Raw genomic sequence first — 19,675 nt, 5'->3', positions numbered from 1 at the left:
TCTTGCACGATTAAACTTAAAAACACCCCACTTTATGAAATTTGGACGTTGGGATAAAAAAAGTGATGTGTTTTGCTTTGCCCAAGTCTTGCAAAACGCATTAAAGTACCAAACTTTATTTTTCTATTGAGCGCCCCTTTAACTTAAGCACATAACTCGGCCATTTTGCATAGAATGCATGACTTTTGGTTTTTTAGCTTTAAACGCCTTACCTTCCCTTAGTAAAAGTCGGGATTTTGGGATGGAAATGCGCGAGCTTTCTTTATTGGTTTCAAATGCCCCTCCTTTAATATGAAATTTGGGCCCTTTGGGGAATTCGAGCGACTTTTCTATTGCTTTTTCACTTAATGAAATTCGGCCATGTTGGTTGCTCTACGCGATTTTCCTTGTGCTCGGGATTTTTAAGCAAAAATGAGTGGTCTTTAGATCTTTGTTTGCCCTTCAAAACTCGGGTATACTGAAAGAAATACTCAACCTCTAATTCACATCTTGCCTTTAATGATTTTTGGGCATTCTGAGGAAAACACGCTATTTTGTCAAAACGCAGGGATCTAAAAAAATCACGATTTTCTCCCATTTTGACTCTAGAGTGCGATGACTAGGGCTTCGTTTGCTCTCTCTGCAAGGAGAAATTCGGGATTGCAAGCAAATTTGTGCGACTTTGGTTTTGATTCAGGCTCTCATCTTGTGAAATGACTAAAAACCACCGAATTCTATTTACCCGCTGCTTGGCTTACGAATTTCGGGTTTATTCAATGGATTTGGAAAGTTCGATTTCTCCTTGAAATCGAAACACAACGCCCTTCCTTCCTCCTCATGGTCTGGCCAAAACAAAGGGGTCCCCGTGAAGATGGGGTGTGCTGTGCGAAGCATAATAGGTGGGACAACATCCTTTTCTATTTTTCCGAAAGATGATATTCTTTTCTCTTTTTTCAGTAAAGAAACTACACTCTTTTTTCAGTAAAGAAACTACAACTTAGAGTAACAAATTCTATAAGGAAATTTCAACAATTACAAAAATGCTTATACAATAGGAAGCGAAGTTTCCATAAAAGCACAAAGTGTTTTGTCATTTCCCCGGGACGGGAAAATAGAAACAAAAGCCCAAAGTCTTCAACTTTTCTATTGTGCTATCAACCTTGTAAAACGATTATTATGATAACAACGTACAACATACAACAACTCAAAGTCTGTTAATATAATGCACTCCTAAACTGCTATGAACAAGAACAAATACAAGAACAAAGTCTTTTAGCTTCTTCTTATCATAAACACTTAATTATGCTAACTTAACCCTCAATATTTGCAACACAAAGTCTGCAAGAAATCAGATTAAAGCTCTTTCCCACGACCTTACTAGAATCTCAAGTATATGCAGAAAAATATATCATTGTAACATAAGAATACAATGAATATATGAACAAAATATCAACACAAAGTCTGAAAACTCAAATGTTCTCCTTATATTGCTTGAGAGTCAAATTTACAAGTATGAAATACAAAGTTTTTATCGCTGTAAATTTCTGCAGAGTTTTTCTTCCTTTCCAAAAAAGATCCATATTACATAGAGCACCCTCCAACATATAGGAGAGGGACTAAGAGCAAAAAGTGGGAGAAGTCCAACTAACTAAGAATTATTCCACAACTAATTATGATTTATTCCAAATTACAGTACTATTGTCTTTCTCGACTTGTAATTTGTTAACATGTAATTACAATTATACAATTTACTTGTAAAATGTCATAAACAAATTACATATAATCGATGACATGAAAATAAACCAAGTGTCTAGAAACACGCCTTCATCATCAACATCCTTTGTCAAGTAGTCTTTATATCATTGCAAGGTAGCCTATACTTCAAAGTCATCTGGTCCTGGTGTGTGGAATCTGGCATCTGAAATGGAGTTGCAGTATTGAATTGAAGAATCCCTAGAGTTAGAATTTTTTTGACATGGTAGATCAAAAATTGCAAATCGGGTTTCAAAACCCGATTTACACTTAGGTTGGATAAATGTGCTTTTTGGGTTTTAAACTCCGAAATGCATGTCAGTGGGCAAAGATGTGCATTTCGGGTTTTAAAAGTCGAAACGCAAGTGACAACGCATTAAAATGTCATTCGGGTTTTAAAACCCGTTTGACATGTAAGTGGCAATAAAGGTTGCACGTTGGGTTTTAAAATCCGAAATGCAAGTGATGCAAAAGGTACATGTCGGGTTTTAAATCCAATGTGCAAGTGACAAGTGTGAAATGATGTAAATTGGGTTTTAAAACCTGATTTGCATGTGTGTGAGGAAATGCAAGGAAAGTGCACATCGGGTTTAAAAACTCAAAGTGCATGTGGGACAAGAGAGAAATATGCAAATTGGGTTTGGGAAGGAAATTTGCAAGTGACTTTATTTCCATGTAAAGCGAACTTACTTGTAATCTGGTCTTAGGAACCTGATTGCAAGTGCATGAATACTTTACATAAAAACAAGTTAACTTGTAATTGGGTTTTTAAGACCCGATTACAAGTAAAGACAAGTGACTTGCAATTTAAATAAAAAGTCCCTACTTGTAGAGAGGGACTCAAAACCTGATTTTGAAAGAAAGCTAAGAAAACGAAAACAATGGCCGACAAAAACTTGAATAAAGATGACAAACACACCCACTAATGATTTGACATTAACAAATACGAGTTTTAAACCTCGTAAAATGTGCATTATAGAAGAAAACTATGAATTTTGAGTAAAAATTTGTAGGGGTTGTTTATTTTTGAAAATTAAAAAATTGAGACAACATACTCTTACTTGCAAAAATTGAGACAACATACTCTTACAACACAATTTTCTTGTGGAAAACCCTTTCGGTTAAAAAATCACGGCATCAAAAGACTTCCATTAACCTCATATATGCACCAACCCAGATTACATAGCTAAAATCAAGGAGAGCAACAACTCTCCATTCAGCACCAACTGAGACCAGTAGAGGCTCCAACCCCCAAACACAAGAGAGCACCAACTCCCTTCTAAACACCAAAATGTGAACTCAGAATTAAAAAAGAACTTTCAAACTTCTCCAGAACGCTGTGTAGAATCAAGACATAAAAAAAATCAACTTCACGAACTTGTTACTGTTATACAAACATTTTTCTTCAGTTTTAACTTCCCATCCTTTTTACATGCCCAACAATACTTCCAAGTTCTTCACAGCCCAGCAAGCACTACGAATCCTCACCAGATCTTCCAAACAAATTTATTGCCAAGTTCGTATATTTCATTCTTTTCAACGTGCACCTGATATACCCGACTCTTCTTCACACAAAAATTTCATACTATAGCCAGTCATGCAAAACAAAGGCTCAAGATTTGTAATTTTTTTTTGCCGCCTCCTCATCAAATCCAAATAAGCTTCGACATCCATACATATCTCACACACCACCAAGGAAAAATAATGAGCTCTTGAAAAATACGATTTCAACCCTTAAAAACAAAGAACCAACTTAGGCACTCAAAAAAAACAAAAACGACTTCCTAGCCAAAAAGAAATGATTACACACATTTAGTGATAATCTCCTCTTATGGTTACAAACTCCAGCACCATTAAATCAACGTTTTTTACCATTCTTCCAGTATGCTAATTCCCGACACTTTAGTTTATTTTTTGTCTTTAACACATCATGACCTTCGCCAAATAATAATTGCCCACGATATTATTAAAGAATTCGTGGCCTTGCCAAACACGAGACCTACCATGTAAAAAACAAAACGGGTCTCTTTATTTATCGACAAAACACGATATCTTTTCCTTGCATCCACTTCCAGCTTCCACAGGATTCAAAGAATTATAAAAAAATATGATTCAATATCTTCTGAAAAACATTTACGGCAGCTAAAAAAACTCCGACTTGAATTTAAATCCACAATTCTCTACGAACTTCCCAAAAATAAAGAGTCGACTTCCCTATCAGGAATAAATTTTTTATCAAGCACTAACTTTGAAAAAGTAATGACAGCCTTAAATATACATTTCAATGTATTTCATGAGTTCGTGTTTTTCTTAATAAAGACCCCTGACTTGTTTAAGAGAGATTTTGATTTAAATATGCACGTCCCCTTTAATAAAAAAACTGTTTTTTTTAAAATTTGATCCCGAACACATTACAAGGAGCCGAAGCAATTCGAACATAAGAAGACAAAGTAATTCGATAGACCTTCAATAAGGGTGCTCTCAAATTAGAACATAGAACTAATGATGTGGCATAGTGGTATGACTAAGCTGCTGACTAGAACAAGAAGGCATACAAGGAGCTGATGCAGACACACACAGAGCTCAAGTAGACATCCAAGGGTCAAGCAGGAAAGGTCAAAAGGGTCAAACTTCCTCCTCAAGGTGTGATTTGCGCCCAAGTCCAAGGCATAGCGCTAGAAAGGGGGTGTCAAGGAATTCCTTCCTCAAGCTAGAATTCCTCCACATGGTGATTTTCACGTCCAAGTAAGGTGATAAGCGCTGGATAAGGGTAAGGAAGGAATTTTTCCTTCTAAAGAAAATTCCTCCACAGGTTCATTCCAATGCCCAAGATTGAAGAATTCCAAGGCATGGGAATTTGAAGACAAGGATAAGAATGAGAAAGTAAATTCCCCTTTGGAAAAATTTCAAAAAATCCTCTTTCAGGCATGAAAATTCGCCCAAATTTTGAGATGATGACAAAAATGGCTAAGCAAAGGAATTTTCTCTCTTGGACCCCGGAACTCAAATTTGGAAAAAATCCTAAAAAATAGGAAATGTGGAAAATTGATTAAAAATCTCCTCCAAGACAAGGCAAATTCAAAAAAGTCAAGAAAAGTTTTGCAGATAAAATTTCTCTCTCCAAGGGTTTCTTTCTAAGTGGATAGATAATCAAAATCCTAGGTAAATCTTTCGAATATCCCTTCAAAATTCAAAATGGAAAGATTGGCGAGTTGGCGACACAAAAGAAAGGAATATTCCAAGTTATGACGAATGGCTTAAGGAATTAATGGAAAATTCCATTTTGAAACTCAACCATAATGGTGGGACCTGTTTGTGTGGCAGGTTGAAGAGGAAAGTATGACGCATTATTAAGACAACTGTTAAGTTTGGTCTTTCACCAACTTAGCAACTTGGTGGAGGAATTTTATTTAAATGATGAAAGCCAATTCATTTCTCACGTGCGAATTTGGAGAAATTTGAAGTTGGAGAGAAGTAGCAAAAATCAGTCTCGAAGAGTTTTTTATTCCTTTTCAGAAGTTCTTGATTGCAGTGGTTTTATTTTATTCCTAATAAGGAATTTTCCGGTTGGAATTTTTTCTCTGTCATTTTATTTTTTTCTTAACAATGATTTTAATGTTGATTTATTTTTGGTTTTGTAGGAATGGCAGAATCAAGTAAGGCAGTGGCTATTTCTAGACAGGTGCAGATTAAAAATGAGCTGAAAGGATTCATGTAGGAGTCCAAAATTGTGTCCAAATGGAAGGAAATCAGCGACACCAACCTTGGAACTTTTTAGCTGGGTGCTTTCCATATTATAATGTTTGGAACAACTAGACATGCTCCATCGCCTATTGCTTCCAGAATTGTTAAGAGTGGAATTGTTGCAGCAGCTGGTTTCCCTCTATCTATCTAGTGTCTAGAATTAATGTTGGAATGTGCGCAACACTATATTTCGGAGAGGACTATTTCAACGTTAGATGGCAAACTTTTGGCCAACTTGACTCCGGAAGCCATTGGGGAAACCTTTGGAATTCCATCACATCATTCCATGACTTATAGGACTAAGGAAAGGACGACAACAATATATGAGTCTGGTGTCGAAAGGTGTGTTGAGACAATCAACAGGAATTGGATGCAGAAGCCAAGACCACACATTTCTAAGATGCCCAAACAACTCGCTATTTTTTAATTCAAGCAAGAGTGTGCAGACCTATTGATGATGACGAGCAGGATTATGTGGTGTCCGCATGCCATCAATTTTGAGACCTGGATGTTCTTCATTGAAGTCATGAATGCCAATGGAATAGTGGATTGGGCTAGATTGATCAGCCATTATGTGCACAAACAATTGAAAAATCTGAGGGATAAGCATACCCAATCCTTCTACATGAGCTCATACGTGATTTATTCACTCGCAAGGATGGGTAGCTTCGATGGCTTGCTAGGAAATGGGTCTATGGGATGTGGACCAGCACAGTTGAAGTTCCATGAATGCTAACCCCAATTGGACCTATACAACACTAGTTCCTTCAAATTGGCGAATGATACTTTTACTATGTACTTAACTAGGTTGATGCAGAATGAACTTCATACGAGAGTGTCACCAAAAGCCAGGGCGCTGGTACGGAAGTTTGGAGTTGAGCACATTTAGTTTCCAAAATTAACTTATATCTGAACATAAGGATTCTCCTACCAGCCACATAAGTTACCAAGATATCCATCAGATAAACTGGTGTTGCTTGAGCTCATCAGACAATTGACAACATACGACCAAATTCAGAAAAAGAAAAGGAAGTTGTCCATTGAATTCCCTATTGTTCTTTGTGACTATGTGGAATTGTGCCCAAACTTGGTAGCAGTTGAAAAGGCAGTGGAGGAATTGGCATTTTACCACTTAACATTCTACACATCCAAATCTTATTTCAATCCATATGATAAAATCTAGAAGGTAGGTGGAGTGAAGTTCGTGCGCAAGTTTCACCTGGAAGATTTTTGGGCTAGTGCCAAGGATGATCTTGAGGTCAACAAAAAGATGTTTTCTAGACTGCCCCTTGACATGATCGGGATTGGTGAAATAATTTAAGTGCCAGTTCAAGTGAAAGAAGATCCAGACTTAGTACAACTGGGATTTGAAAAGGTTAAGGACCAATCCATCTAGGTTCCGGATTGGTTAGAAGTTGAAGTTCATGATTTAGATATTTTGGCCAGACCAATTCTGAAGTTCACTAGGCATTGGATCGATCAGCATGTTAGGATGCTGAAGGAAGGAAATGTTCTACTGAGCTACCAATTAATGGGAAATCTGGATTCCCATAGTGAGGCCATAGAAGGATCATCACAGGCTCAAGTTGAGGAAGGAGAAATTCAGTAAGGAGCTGGACTTAGTAAAAGAAGAAATGTTTCAAAGAGGCCAAGGACAACGAAAAGGAAAGACGCTCAGCCAGATGTTCAGTAGGAAGTCCACCAAGAAGAACCACAATAGTTTAGAGCAAGGGTGGAAGAAGCTCAATCCGTAGCTAGTTCTTCCAGTGTGCGAGAGGTGGAAATGTTAGCACAAGAAAATCTAATGAATCCACCACAGGGCAATGTTCCTGACGGCGCGCTTGCGCAAGATGTACTTAGCGTCAGTGCTTCATATAGGCCCTTTCAGTCAATAGTTCAAAGGCAAGAATTTCCCTTCCATCCAGAAGAGCCACACTACGATAGTTTCATAGAAACAATCCTTGGAGAAATGGAGGAAGTTTCACAAGAGCATGTACATATGGAGGTTCAAGATCAATCGACTGGTGCTCCAGATTTGCTAAAAGGCAGATTGAGAAAAGAGCTAGAAAAGGAAGTGGATCTAGCATAGGAGTTGGAAGAACTTCTGAGAAGAATGGATAAACCAGTGGAAAAGAAGGTCGCTCGAAAGCTTTCCAAAATCACAAGGAATGAATTTGGATCTTGAACTTTACATTTAGTTGAGCCTGCAGCGGACAAGGATAGAAATGAGATCACGCTAGATGACTATGTAATCAAAGAAGTTGATTTGGGGTGTGCTTCCACGACACAAGTGGTGGAAGAATTTGAGGGATCTTCCTTGGCCATGAAGGAAAATATGCAAAAGATGAAGGAAAAGTGCAAAAGGCTGAAAAATGAAAATATAGCCTTATGTGAATATGTTAAGAGTTTCAAACATCCACTCAGAGAGGAAGATCCGTTCTTTGTTCTTCCCACCTCTCTTCCTAAGGAATCCATTGATATTGCTGAAGAGGTCAAGAAGAGGGCTCAATATTCTAAGGAATGGGTGGAGCATGTTTTCGCTGTAACCAAAAAATTTATTGAGGACCTGGCTTGCCTTCATTCTAGTCTCCTTACCCTCTTGAATAGGCTAGAAGTGGCGGATAGTTCATGGGAGGATGTACACATTTATCAAGAAGTAACTATTCCGCGACTTAGAGCATTGATGAAACTTCTTAAGCAGATACTGATAGACGGGAAGGTGATCTAGGAGAATGAAATTTATTACTTCCTGCGGTTGTTTTGTGCCGTCTGCATTGGAAGGGAGGCCTTTGAAAGATTCAACATGGAGTCTTTGACTTTGAAAGACTCAATCAGAAGGGTATAGAAGGAAATCCTCAACACAGTTGTGGCATTATTCATGAGAAGGTTGGATGAAGATGGAGTGACAGTGAATTACCTGAGGGACCGGTTACATGAAGTCTTATTTGTGGAATCATTTTCCAAGGCACATCTGGAAAATGTTTCCTTATTTTCCAACACAATGTGGAGGACATAGGAAATGGCAGCAAAATGGGAGAAGTTTTTCTCCAAGAGTGAAGATGAAATTTTCCCAATGGAATTCAGGATGGAGAAATGGAGGCCATCATCGCCAGGTTCATTGCATTTGCCATTAATGAGCGAGATAATGGTCGTCCATTTTTGGATGAGGATCTTTTGATTGAATGACATAGTGGCATATTTATTTCAAGAATATTTGACTGGGTGGCGGCTGGGTCAACGCATGCTAAGATAGTGGAGCATCTTCTTGCATGTAGCCGTCACATTCATGGCATCATGGCTGATTCTTGCATGCAGCTGTTGCATTTAGGAGATGATGGGCATTTATGGCAGCATGGACGATTTTGCATGGAGGGATATTTATTGTGTGTTGGGCAAACTTGGTGGATAATGGTGCATTTAATGCACAGTGGGCACTATCTTTAGACAACATGAATATATGTAAGTGGAAATAATGAGCATTTACTGAATATTCCCACCTTGTTGCATCATGTGTGGGAATCTTTTAGGACAAACCCTAATTAGGGTTGTGCATGTAGACAAGGCTTGAAGCCTATATAAAGGGGTGACCCCCCTCATTTGTAAAAGGGGAGGAGAGATTGGTTTTGAGATTGTTGTGATAAGTTGTTAAAGCAGTAAATTTAATACATTGTTCGATTTGATGGTGTATACTTTTTTTTGTTTAGTAACTTGCATGGTCTCGCTTTCCTCACTTAGAGTAGATTTGCTTTCAGTACTTAGATGAACATGATTGATGAGATTTTTTGTAGTGGAATCCTTGCTCATACCTTTTTTAATAGCTGATTGTTATTAACATTGCAAGGTTAGTCTGAGCCTTTTTTGTAGTGGAATCCTTGCTCATACCTCTTTTAATAGCTGATTGTTATTAACATTGCAAGGTTAGTCTGAGCCTTTTATGTGGAAACTTAACTTCGATCATCAGGTGGACATTGTTCTTTGATGGTGTTCATTGGTATTATGAAAATATTTTGCACAACCTTCAAAGATTGCACCGCCTTTGTGTAGTTGTATGAAGTTGGCGAAGCAGAGTGTGGTTGATTTCACTCAAGCAATCATTGTCTCTTTGTTCTTAGATTTAGCATAGCTTTCTAAACCCTTCCCTTATATTTCAGCATATTTCAATCCAAAAATCCTAAGAAAAAGAGCTTCTCATTGACAAATCATTCGTGATTAAATTCCTTGAAAGCTATAGAATTGTTTAATCTTCTTCAAGTGTGCGTAAGTCCCCTTGGATTACCAACATATCACATCAAGCCTACTGAGTCACATCCATTGCATAATTGGAACCTTGGAGTCAATCGTTTGAAGTTTTGAACTTACTGTTATCTTAGCATACGAATGAACTTTAATCAAGAGAGAGTAAAGTGACCATTGGGCAACTTTATTCTGTGTTAGATGCTATCATAAAAAACACGTCAACAAGATTCTTTTTGGATTTCCATGTCTTCTTATGTTTTCTTCTGTACTTTTTTTTGTTAAATATAGGCTTCTTTTCGTAATTGCTATCTTCATTATTCTCATATGGACATTTGGCTGCAAATTGTCCAGGTTTTCCACAGTTATAACACTTGAGAGGCATCTTCTTCTTGTTCTTCCTCAACTTTCTCATGACAGATGTTTCTTCTAAATTAAAATCATCATTTGAACTATCACATGAACTTTATTCTTTTTGCTTGCCTTTCTTTGATGCTTTGAAGGGAGTCTCCCTCTTTGATGACTTTGTGTTTGTCCTCATCTCATATGCAGTCAATATACCATGGAGCTTGTCAATGGTCATCTGATCAAGATGAACCATCTCTTCAACTGCAGAAATCTTTGCATTAAACCTTAATGGTAGAGACCTTAAAATTTTCTGTATAACAACTTTATCATTAGCTGTTTGTCCTAAGCCTTTTAAGAGAGTTAACCACTTCATCGACCCTTAGAAAATATGCTACAACATTTTCTTCCTCTTTCATTTTCAAACTTTCAAATTGCATCCGGTGAGTTTGAAGTTTGGCCTTTTTCACTTTTTCATCTCCTTTGTCGGCATTTTTAAGCTTATCCCACATTGCTTGAGCATTGTCACAGTGCATCTTTCACAAACTCTGATTTTGACAATCCACACAAAATAGCATTCATAAGCTCTCTTTTCATCAGCAGTAGATGGAGCATTTTGAGGTGTGTATCCTGACACAACATTGTTCCAGACATCGAAACCGAGTGACATCAAATAAGCTTGCATTCGGACACACCAAAAGGCGTAGTTCGGTCCATCAAATGGAGGAGCTCTATTCATTGCAAGATCCTCCAGAGCATTCATTTTCTAGTTCCAACAGAATCAACCCTCAAGCTTTTAAGCTTTCACAGAAGGTACTAGCTCTGATACCAATTGAGAGTCACACAACAAATACAGAGAGGGGGGGTGAATCAGTATTTGAAACTTTTTAAATCAACAAATAACTCTCGAAACAACTTGAAACAAAGATGTAGAAATGCAAGATAAGCACAAAAGCAACACAATTTTCTTGTGGAAAACCCTTTCGTGTAAAAAACCACGACATCAAAAGACTTCCATTAACCTCATCTGGGCACCAACCCAGATTACATAGCTAAAATCAAGGAGAGCAACAACTCTCCACTCTGCACCAACTGAGACCAGTAGAGGCTCCAACCCCCAAACACAAGAGAGCACCAACTCCCTTCTAAACACCAAAATGTGAACTTAGAATTAAAAAAGAACTTTCAAACTTCTCCAGAACGCTGTGTAGAATCGAGACATAAAAATAAATCAACTTCATGAACTTGTTATTGTTATACAAACATTTTTCTTCAGTTTTTACTTCCCATCCTTGTTACATGCCCAACAATACTTCCAAGTTCTTCACAACCCAGCAAGCACTACGAATCCTCACCAGATCTTCCAAACAAATTTATCGCTGAGTTCGTATATTTCAATCTTTTCAATGTGCCCCTAATATACCCAACTCCTCTTCTTCACACAAAAATTTCATACTAAAGCTAGTCATGCAAAATGAAGGCTCAAGATTTGTAATTTCTTTTTTTTGCCGCCTCCTCATCAAATCCAAATAAGCTTTGACATCCATACATATCTCACACACCACCAAGGAAAAAATAATAAGCTCCTGAAAAATATGATTTGAAACATTAAAAACAAAGAATCGACTGGGGCACTAAAAAAAACCGACTTCCCAGCCCAAAAGAAATGATTACACACACTCAGCGGTAATCTTCTCTTGCGGTTACAAGCTCCAACACCATTAAATCAAAACATTTTTTTACCATTCTTGCAATATGCTAAGTCCCGACACTTTAGTTTATTTTTTGTCTTCAACATAGCACAACCTCCGCCAAATAATAATTGCCCACGATATTATTAAAGAATTCATGGCTTTGCCAAACACATGACCCAGCCACATAAAAAAATGGACCACTTTATTTATCCACAAAACATGATATCTCTTCTTTGCGTCCACTTCCAACATGCACAAGATTCAAAGAATTATAAAAAAATACGATTCAATATCTTTTGAAAAACATTCATGGCAGCCAAAAAAACTCGACTTCCCAAAAGTAAAGAGTCGACTTCCCTATCAGGAATAATTTTTTTATCAAGCACTAATTGTGAAAAAGTAACGAAAGCCTTAAATATACATTTTAATGTATTTCACGAGTTCGTGTTTTTCTTAATAAAGGCCCTCGACTTGTTTAAGAGAGATTCTGATTTAAATATGCTCCTCCCATTTAATAAAAAACTTTTTTTTTTCCAAAAATTTAAACCCGAACACGTTACAAGGAGCTGAAGTAATTCTAACACAAGAAGACATAAGTAATTCGATAGACCTTAAATAAGGTTGCTCTCAAATTAGAACATATTGCTGATGATGTGGCATACTGGTATGACTAAGCTGCTGACCAGAACAAGAACGCATACAAGGAGCTGATGCAAACACACACACAACTCAAGTAGACATTAAAACAGCTGAAGCAGGTGAAGCACATGAAGCAAGTCAAGCAGGTCAAGCAGCTCAAACACGTCACAATTGAGAAAATTTAATGAATAAATAGTAGCTCGAAAAGCACTTCAAACTTAGTCCAATAATACTCTGAGCAATCCTCTAGCTTGAAAAACATAGGCTAGACAAAAACCACTTGACATCAATGACAAAATGACCAACACTATGAGCTCCCAACAATCAAAGATGATTCCAAATGGCTTTATTTGCGTCTACAATAATTACACAGCCCAAACACGTTAAGCAGCTCAACCAAAAATTGAGAAAATCTAATGAATAAACAATAGCTCGAAAAGCACTTCAAACTTAGTCCAATAATACTCTAAGCAATCCTCTAGCTAGAGAAACATAGGCTCGACAAAAACCACTTGACATCAATGACAAAATGACTAACACTATGAGCTCCCAACAATCAACGGTGATTCCAAATGGCTTTATTTGCTTCTACAATAATTACCAAAAACAAATACTGAGGAACTGCTGAGCCCCACGCTTGGCTCCGAGGCAGGATTATTCAATTTATTAACAAAAACAACAATCCGAATCAAAATCAACTCTTGTAGTCTGTAGAAATCTCCAAATCACTGCTGGAAGATCCTGACAATTAAGTTTCCGCGAAACCCAACCCCTTTCTTGGCTGGTACGACCATGGTGTGCAATTTGGGGTTTGTTGAATGGTACGACTAGCTTGGGAAGGTACGGGCAGCTTAGAGGAATGTACGATTGGCTTGAGGAATCTCAAATCCCTACAAATCTGCCACATTTTGCCTTATTTCTGCTGCAAACGATTTTATTATTAATCTTTCAAGCAGTTTCACTGATTTTTGGTAAAATTGCTCTCCTCACAACAATTACTTTTATTGAATTTCGCTGATCTAATTGCATCAAACCATAGTTGAAAAACTCGGGCTCGACAATGATTCAACTGACCTTAAAATTTTAAATATTCGGGACTCGCCAAAAAACTTGGGAAAAAATCGGCAATAACTCGACGAATTTATCGAACATTTGAAAACATATAAAATCATAAATATATATGTTATTATTAAATATATTAATTAAAATATATATATATATATATATATATATATCTATATATATCTATATATCCATATCTATTTATATATATATTAAAAATTTAATATACATGTTATAAATTAATAAAAAAAATTATATTTATAATTTTATATTTTAATGATGTTATAACTTATAATATATATAAATATACAAGTTTTTAATTTGTAATTTTTAAATTTTATATTATTTTTAATTTGTAATCATATTATATAATTGTTAAAATATAGTTTAATAAATCATAATGGTGAAACAAATTTCATGCAATTTATAATCATAATAAATTATATTCTGTAAATTTATCCTCCCAATCGTAGTCATGAAACAAAATTCAGCCTTTTATTCATAAAACAATTTTTTGTGAATATGAATATAGACATTGCTTGCCATTGAGCCATTTTCTGCTTGGTATCTCCGTAGTATTTCCGCATCAAAAAATGTCTCCCGTCGCTGCATAAAACGCTAAAACAAGTGTATGAATTTTAGGGTTTAGAAACACAATTGTAAAAACACCTCCGTTGCTGTTGGGAAAGGGTGCAAAATGAGTAATGCATTTGGTTTTGCAAGTTAAAGTTTTTTTTTGTTTTTACAGCCAAATTTTTGCCCAAAACCCTACGATTTTTGGCAAGCTTTTCTTGTTATACTTGCCACGAGTTAGGGAAAAATGCGTCTGTGAGTGACTCGCGGCCAAATATGGCTCGCGAGTACTCGCGAGCCTGCTAAAAAATCGCAGAGTTTTTCAACCTTGCATCAAACCCTTGATGCTTATTTGCTGGAAATTAACTTGTAAATCTGCCTACAAAACACTCTAATTAAGCACAAATGGAAATCTTGTATAGATTTCCCACAACTGTGAACTGGGTTTCCGTCCAACTCACAAATCTCTAGGGAGTTTTCGTTCCCAAAAAAGGCTGCTGAAATTCATCCTCAGAGCTCAATTCTCCAATTGTTGATGTAAAAATGAATCAATGAATGCCAAAATGAATCCTCTGCTGGTATTTTGGTATGGTTTTGTCATTGATGTCAACACCTACTAAACACTTATCAACTCTGGCACTTCGGAGAATCAACAACATTCACCGGCAAGCAAGTGACTCATGCACAGTCACCGGTATCTGGTACACCGGCAAGTTATAATGATCACTGACACTTGGAATAATATGAAAAACACTTGGTTATGTCGAAGACATTGTGTGGACACTTTGTTTTGAAGTTTTGTTTATTGGTACATTAGCATTTGCATATTTGCTGTTACCGACAAATAGGTCCAGGTTACACCGGCAGGTTTATCTTTTCCAGATCAACACGACACGCTAAGGAGATGATTAATTATTGTTGTAAATGCATTAAGCGGACATGTTGAATCGGTTATTGCATCGGATATTGTATTGTTTGTAAAATGTTTTTATTGTAATATCTTGTAGAGCTGACCTACTAAAATTGGTCTTAGGTTATGGTATAAATGTAAGATCTTATTTGTAAGATCAAGTGTGGAATGCGAAGAAGGATTGTGTGAAGGTATATGCGAGAATAAGCAGAGCTATACACGCAGACATCATTTGAAGATTGAAGGAAGGTTTTTGTGAAGACAATCAGAACTACACCGGTACTGAATCCATCATATGAAGATGCTGTTTTGTGCAGTACATTCTTATTGGATTTAACCATCCAACTGTAGTCAGTGTGACTCCCATTTTGTGATTGAATAGTGAGCTCTAGGCGCTTGGCCTTTCTGCATGTGCAGACCCCATTTATGTACACTTACTATCTGCAGTAGTATCATCTGATTGTGGGTAAGGTTTCCCACCGTGGTTTTTCCCCTTACAAGGTTTCCACGTACAAATATTGGTGTTATGTGTTGTGGATGACTTTGTCTTTATGTTTCATGCACTAATCCTTACTGGTGTAGCAATTAACTATTAAAACTGTCTATTGGCTTATTAAATTGGTTTACCGGTATTAAGCATTAAGTTGGTTAAGTAGTTTTGGGTTGAATTTATTTGACAACTGATTCATCCCCCCCCCGCTCAGTTGCCTCTGGGACCTAACAGCCTCCTCATCTTCTTTTATTGACTCCAAACCTTAATCGTAGCTTTAGGGTTTCAATACTTAATTTTAATAAAGTTTATTAAACTTTTTATTCTCCACCTTTTTATTTACCCAAATTTTAAGAAAATAATGTGTCCTCAAGATGTGCGTTGGAAATTGGGCTCATAATGTATTTAATAATTCGTTTTTTTATTTGTGTTAATACCCCTCAATGGCCCCCTTTTTAAAACAACTTGAACTCACTAGGACAAGGGGTCCTTTTATTACTTTAATAATTTTTTATAAAGTGACATTATTAATCACTTTATTTTATTATAATTAAATATTAATGCTAGTACTTTAATATTTAATTTTTATTCAAACCACATCACCTGGCCATTCTGAACTGAAAATTGATGATGCACGTGCCATCTTGGTGATGTCCAAATATAGTAGGTGAACTTACAGCCCCTCCCTAAAAAATAGGGCTCCTCCCTAAAAAATAGGAGCTATGACCCAAGCCTCGAGAATGATCCTTGAGGTCTCTTGTTGCGCTCCGGTCAACTCCCAGTCAATCCTTCAAATTCAGGAATCCTTCTTAAAAAATAGGAGACTATCTCAAACTGCCCACAATGGCTTATGAAGCCTTTGCGTAGCTCCACAAACCTCTGGATGGGTCCCCTATCTACTCCGCTGGCCTATGGGAACCCTAATGATAGGCCAATCCTGCTCAACTGCCTGTCAACTAGAGAGGGGACATTACATAAAAGAAATTCAAGCTTTGCAATGCTAGGTTGGTTTGTTGAGGGTTGGGATTCTCCTCTACCTTATAACAAAGGATGATGAACAAAGCAAGCCATAGGGTTGACCACTGATGACTGATTGCCTTGGGCCAAAAATGCAGATTTAACCTCCTTTATCGAAGATCGGGGGTTGGAGGTTCTTCATACCTCGTTTCATCAAACATCAAACACATTAGAGCACATGAAACTCGTTTTAGGTGGCTTATAATTTAAAAAATGATTGCTGTTGACTTTTGTCCTCGATGTAGGATTCAGTCCTTTTGTAATGTTGTTGAAATTGTTGAACATTTGTTTTTCAACTGCAAATTTGCTAAAAAGTGCTGCTCTGTTTTTTTTTAAGGGATAAAATGGGTGGGGTGGTAGGAATAGTATCTTATGGTGTGAATTTTTTTTTGGGTTTGCAAAATGGTTTGGTAAAGACCTTAACTGGTTGTCTCTTAATTTGTCTACTGAAGTCTTATGACACTTATGGAATGCTACGAATGAAGAGGTATTCTAGGGCAAAAGAAGGATTCATACAGACTCTTGCTGGCAGGTCACCTTCTCTTTTGTTGTTTTATAGGCTACTTTGACTTTGAAGATTTCAGAAAGCAAGTTTTATAAGTTGTGGACTGTGGCAAAGTAATGTTACACAAGAGCGACATAATTCAGGCAGAGTGGTGGCCTTATATGGATAAAAATGGGCGATGGCAGGAGGAAAGTGACAATGAAGATGCTCCATAGAGGGTGACCCTAATCTTGCTCCTTGCTTGACAATGCTATGCTTATTGCTGATATGACTGGCAACATGTATGTTAGATCTCAAGTTCCTTTCCAGCCGATCAGTTCTTTTATTCCTGTGGATGCTATTGCGCAATACTCTACAGTTTACTGGTCATTTTCCTGATGGTGTTACTTAGTTGAGGAGTCCTCATAAAACTGCTTATGAAAGTTCTTTGATGATTGGTTTATGATGTAATGACGTAATATATATTATACTGATACTTGGTACTGCTACTGCTAGTTAGTTGCTTTGATAATTCTCCAGGTGCTTGTGTCTAAGCCATGGCTAGATCATCTTTGGTTCTAGTTGTTTATTTGCTGCATCCAACAGACTGCTTTTTTGGCGGTATGGCCTATATTGTGTAATCTGTATTCTTTGTTGACTATCATATAATGTTCGAAAAACAAACAAACAGAGGCATAGTTAGTAATTTGTTGAATTCAACAGCTTAGAACTTAGACGATGCTAAGGCCCAGTGTATTTTTATGTTACTGGTGGCGGATATTGATAATTGTGTATTTTGGTGTTACTGGTAGCTGTTGTTGATAATTGGGATTGTATCTAGCAATTCAATCTGAGAATGTAGATAGTGTTGAGCTCCAATTGATTTTGATTCTACTGGGAGCTGATTTTATTAATCAGGGACATGTTTTGCAATTTATTTGAACTCATTCTGTTACTGAATAGTTTATAAAGTAATCTTGGCAAGGAAGTGGGAATTAGTCTTATTATTTGGTTCCTAAATATTGCTTATTGAAACTGTGTTAGTGATACTGATTATCATTTTGAATTTACGTGTATTATTTTCCTTAACTGAATTCAAGTGCTTGGATAAATATTGAGTTCCAATTGATTCCTAAGCTCGAAAGGGTTTTGATGCTCTGCGATGTGATTTCAATATTTTATTAACTAGGAGTATAGATAACTTTAATTGAATTCAATAATTCACTTCCAATTGCTTTTTAGTTTTCCTATGGGCTTATTATAACAATTAGGGGTAAATTTCAATTTGCAGAGGGATGATACTGAAGTAATTGATGAACCCCTTTATGCTCATTTTCTCGCTGAGACAGGGGTGAAAAGGCCATACAGGGAGGAACTGCTTTCCAAAATGGTAAGTTTCATGCATGATATGATTTAATAGGCAAAATTGCTCAGAAAATTGTTTATATGGGTGTATTCCAGTTTTTTTTTAATTCCTTGCTTTTGAATTGGTAAATCTCTGCGGAGGCTATGGGATGACTTTAACATGACATAGGCTTAAGCTTGGACCACATTCATAATATCCATAGACATTGCTCACCCTTTAGTTTACCATGTATTTGTTACACAAAAACCTGGCGTTGTGTCTGCTAAGGTATTTGCATCCTTATTGTAGTGAGGAGATTTGAATCTGTCTGTAGTGTTCACCATTGCCTTTTATTAGTTCTAGCTTTAAAAGACATATATTCATTAGTTTTTGTAGTGGGAGGCTTTGCCGAGATATGCATGTGAAAAGAACTCATCTGAAATTTTTTACCCTGGTCCTAAACCTATGGAACTTTCAAATAATTTCTAAATTTTGTTCTACTAAACTTTGATACTATGAGGTTACCAAGATATTGTAATAATGCATTTGGTAACGTATATGAACTTGAAAGTTTCTAATTGATCTATTATAATATAGGAAGGTATTTCTTTCTTTGTTTTTTTGGGTGAATTTTTTGATTATAGTTATTTATATTTTGTCAGTATGTCTTGACTTTCATTTGCAGGAAGCAGATGGCAACAAGGTGGTAAATGATATAATTTTTGGGCGTGGGAAAAAGAAGTATCGTTATTGCAAGGTTTGTTTTTATTTTTCAGTGGCTTTTGTTGCTGTGTTGCAAGAAAAGCTGCATATCTTTCCTTTTTTATGTCATGGTTTATATCATGTATTGAAAGAGCTTGAGAGATGCCACCAAAATGTCAATTTTTCTGAGTCACAAAACTTTAACAGAAAGTGTGCACTTCACTTGCACATTATATCCTTTATACATATTGATCGTCTGGACTCAAAACAATGAAAATATAATTTGAAGCAGACATTAGAAACATGAAAAACAGAAAGGCCTCGGAATACCTTCACCTTACGTATTTGGCTAGAGGTATCTTCATTCTTTTGTATCTACATATCCCTCTGTGCATGTCCCTCATGCCTTGCACCCTGCATAGATACCAGGTTTTGAGAATCTCAAACATGTTCTCCCCATTCTTTATTGTGAGCTTGATCAGTTTCACAATTATCCCATAAAACTTTCTTACAGTGTTTGCCATATATTATCTTTCATCTCTTTTCTCATTTTGTTTTGCCAACTAAAACATTTCTTCTGGATTACATGCTTGTAAAATTCTCCATAATGATAATCCTTTATATATTGAGAAGCTTGAAATCCTTACCCACTTCTTTACCTTTGGCTTCCATTTTGCAATCCATCACCACCAAAATCCACAGATTT

General features: G+C 36.6%; 1 protein-coding gene across 4 annotated transcripts in view; it reads left to right on the top strand.

Moving 5' to 3' along the window:
- The window catches only part of LOC131042460 (branched-chain-amino-acid aminotransferase-like protein 2), a 243,702-nt gene that overhangs the window by 11,639 nt on the left and 212,388 nt on the right, over positions 1 to 19,675 (top strand). For all 4 annotated transcript variants that reach the window (XM_057975741.2, XM_057975742.2, XM_057975743.2 and 1 more), the window contains exons 2-3: positions 18,214 to 18,312; positions 18,953 to 19,024. In XM_057975741.2, coding sequence (XP_057831724.1) covers positions 18,214 to 18,312; positions 18,953 to 19,024 — 171 coding nt within the window. The remainder of the gene's footprint in view (positions 1 to 18,213; positions 18,313 to 18,952; positions 19,025 to 19,675) is intronic.

Source organism: Cryptomeria japonica, chromosome 1 (assembly GCF_030272615.1).
Source record: "Cryptomeria japonica chromosome 1, Sugi_1.0, whole genome shotgun sequence".
In the NCBI taxonomy this organism is placed as follows: domain Eukaryota; kingdom Viridiplantae; phylum Streptophyta; class Pinopsida; order Cupressales; family Cupressaceae; genus Cryptomeria; species Cryptomeria japonica.
Note: the sequence above shows the minus strand (reverse complement) of the source record. Positions and strands in the feature narration are given on the sequence as shown.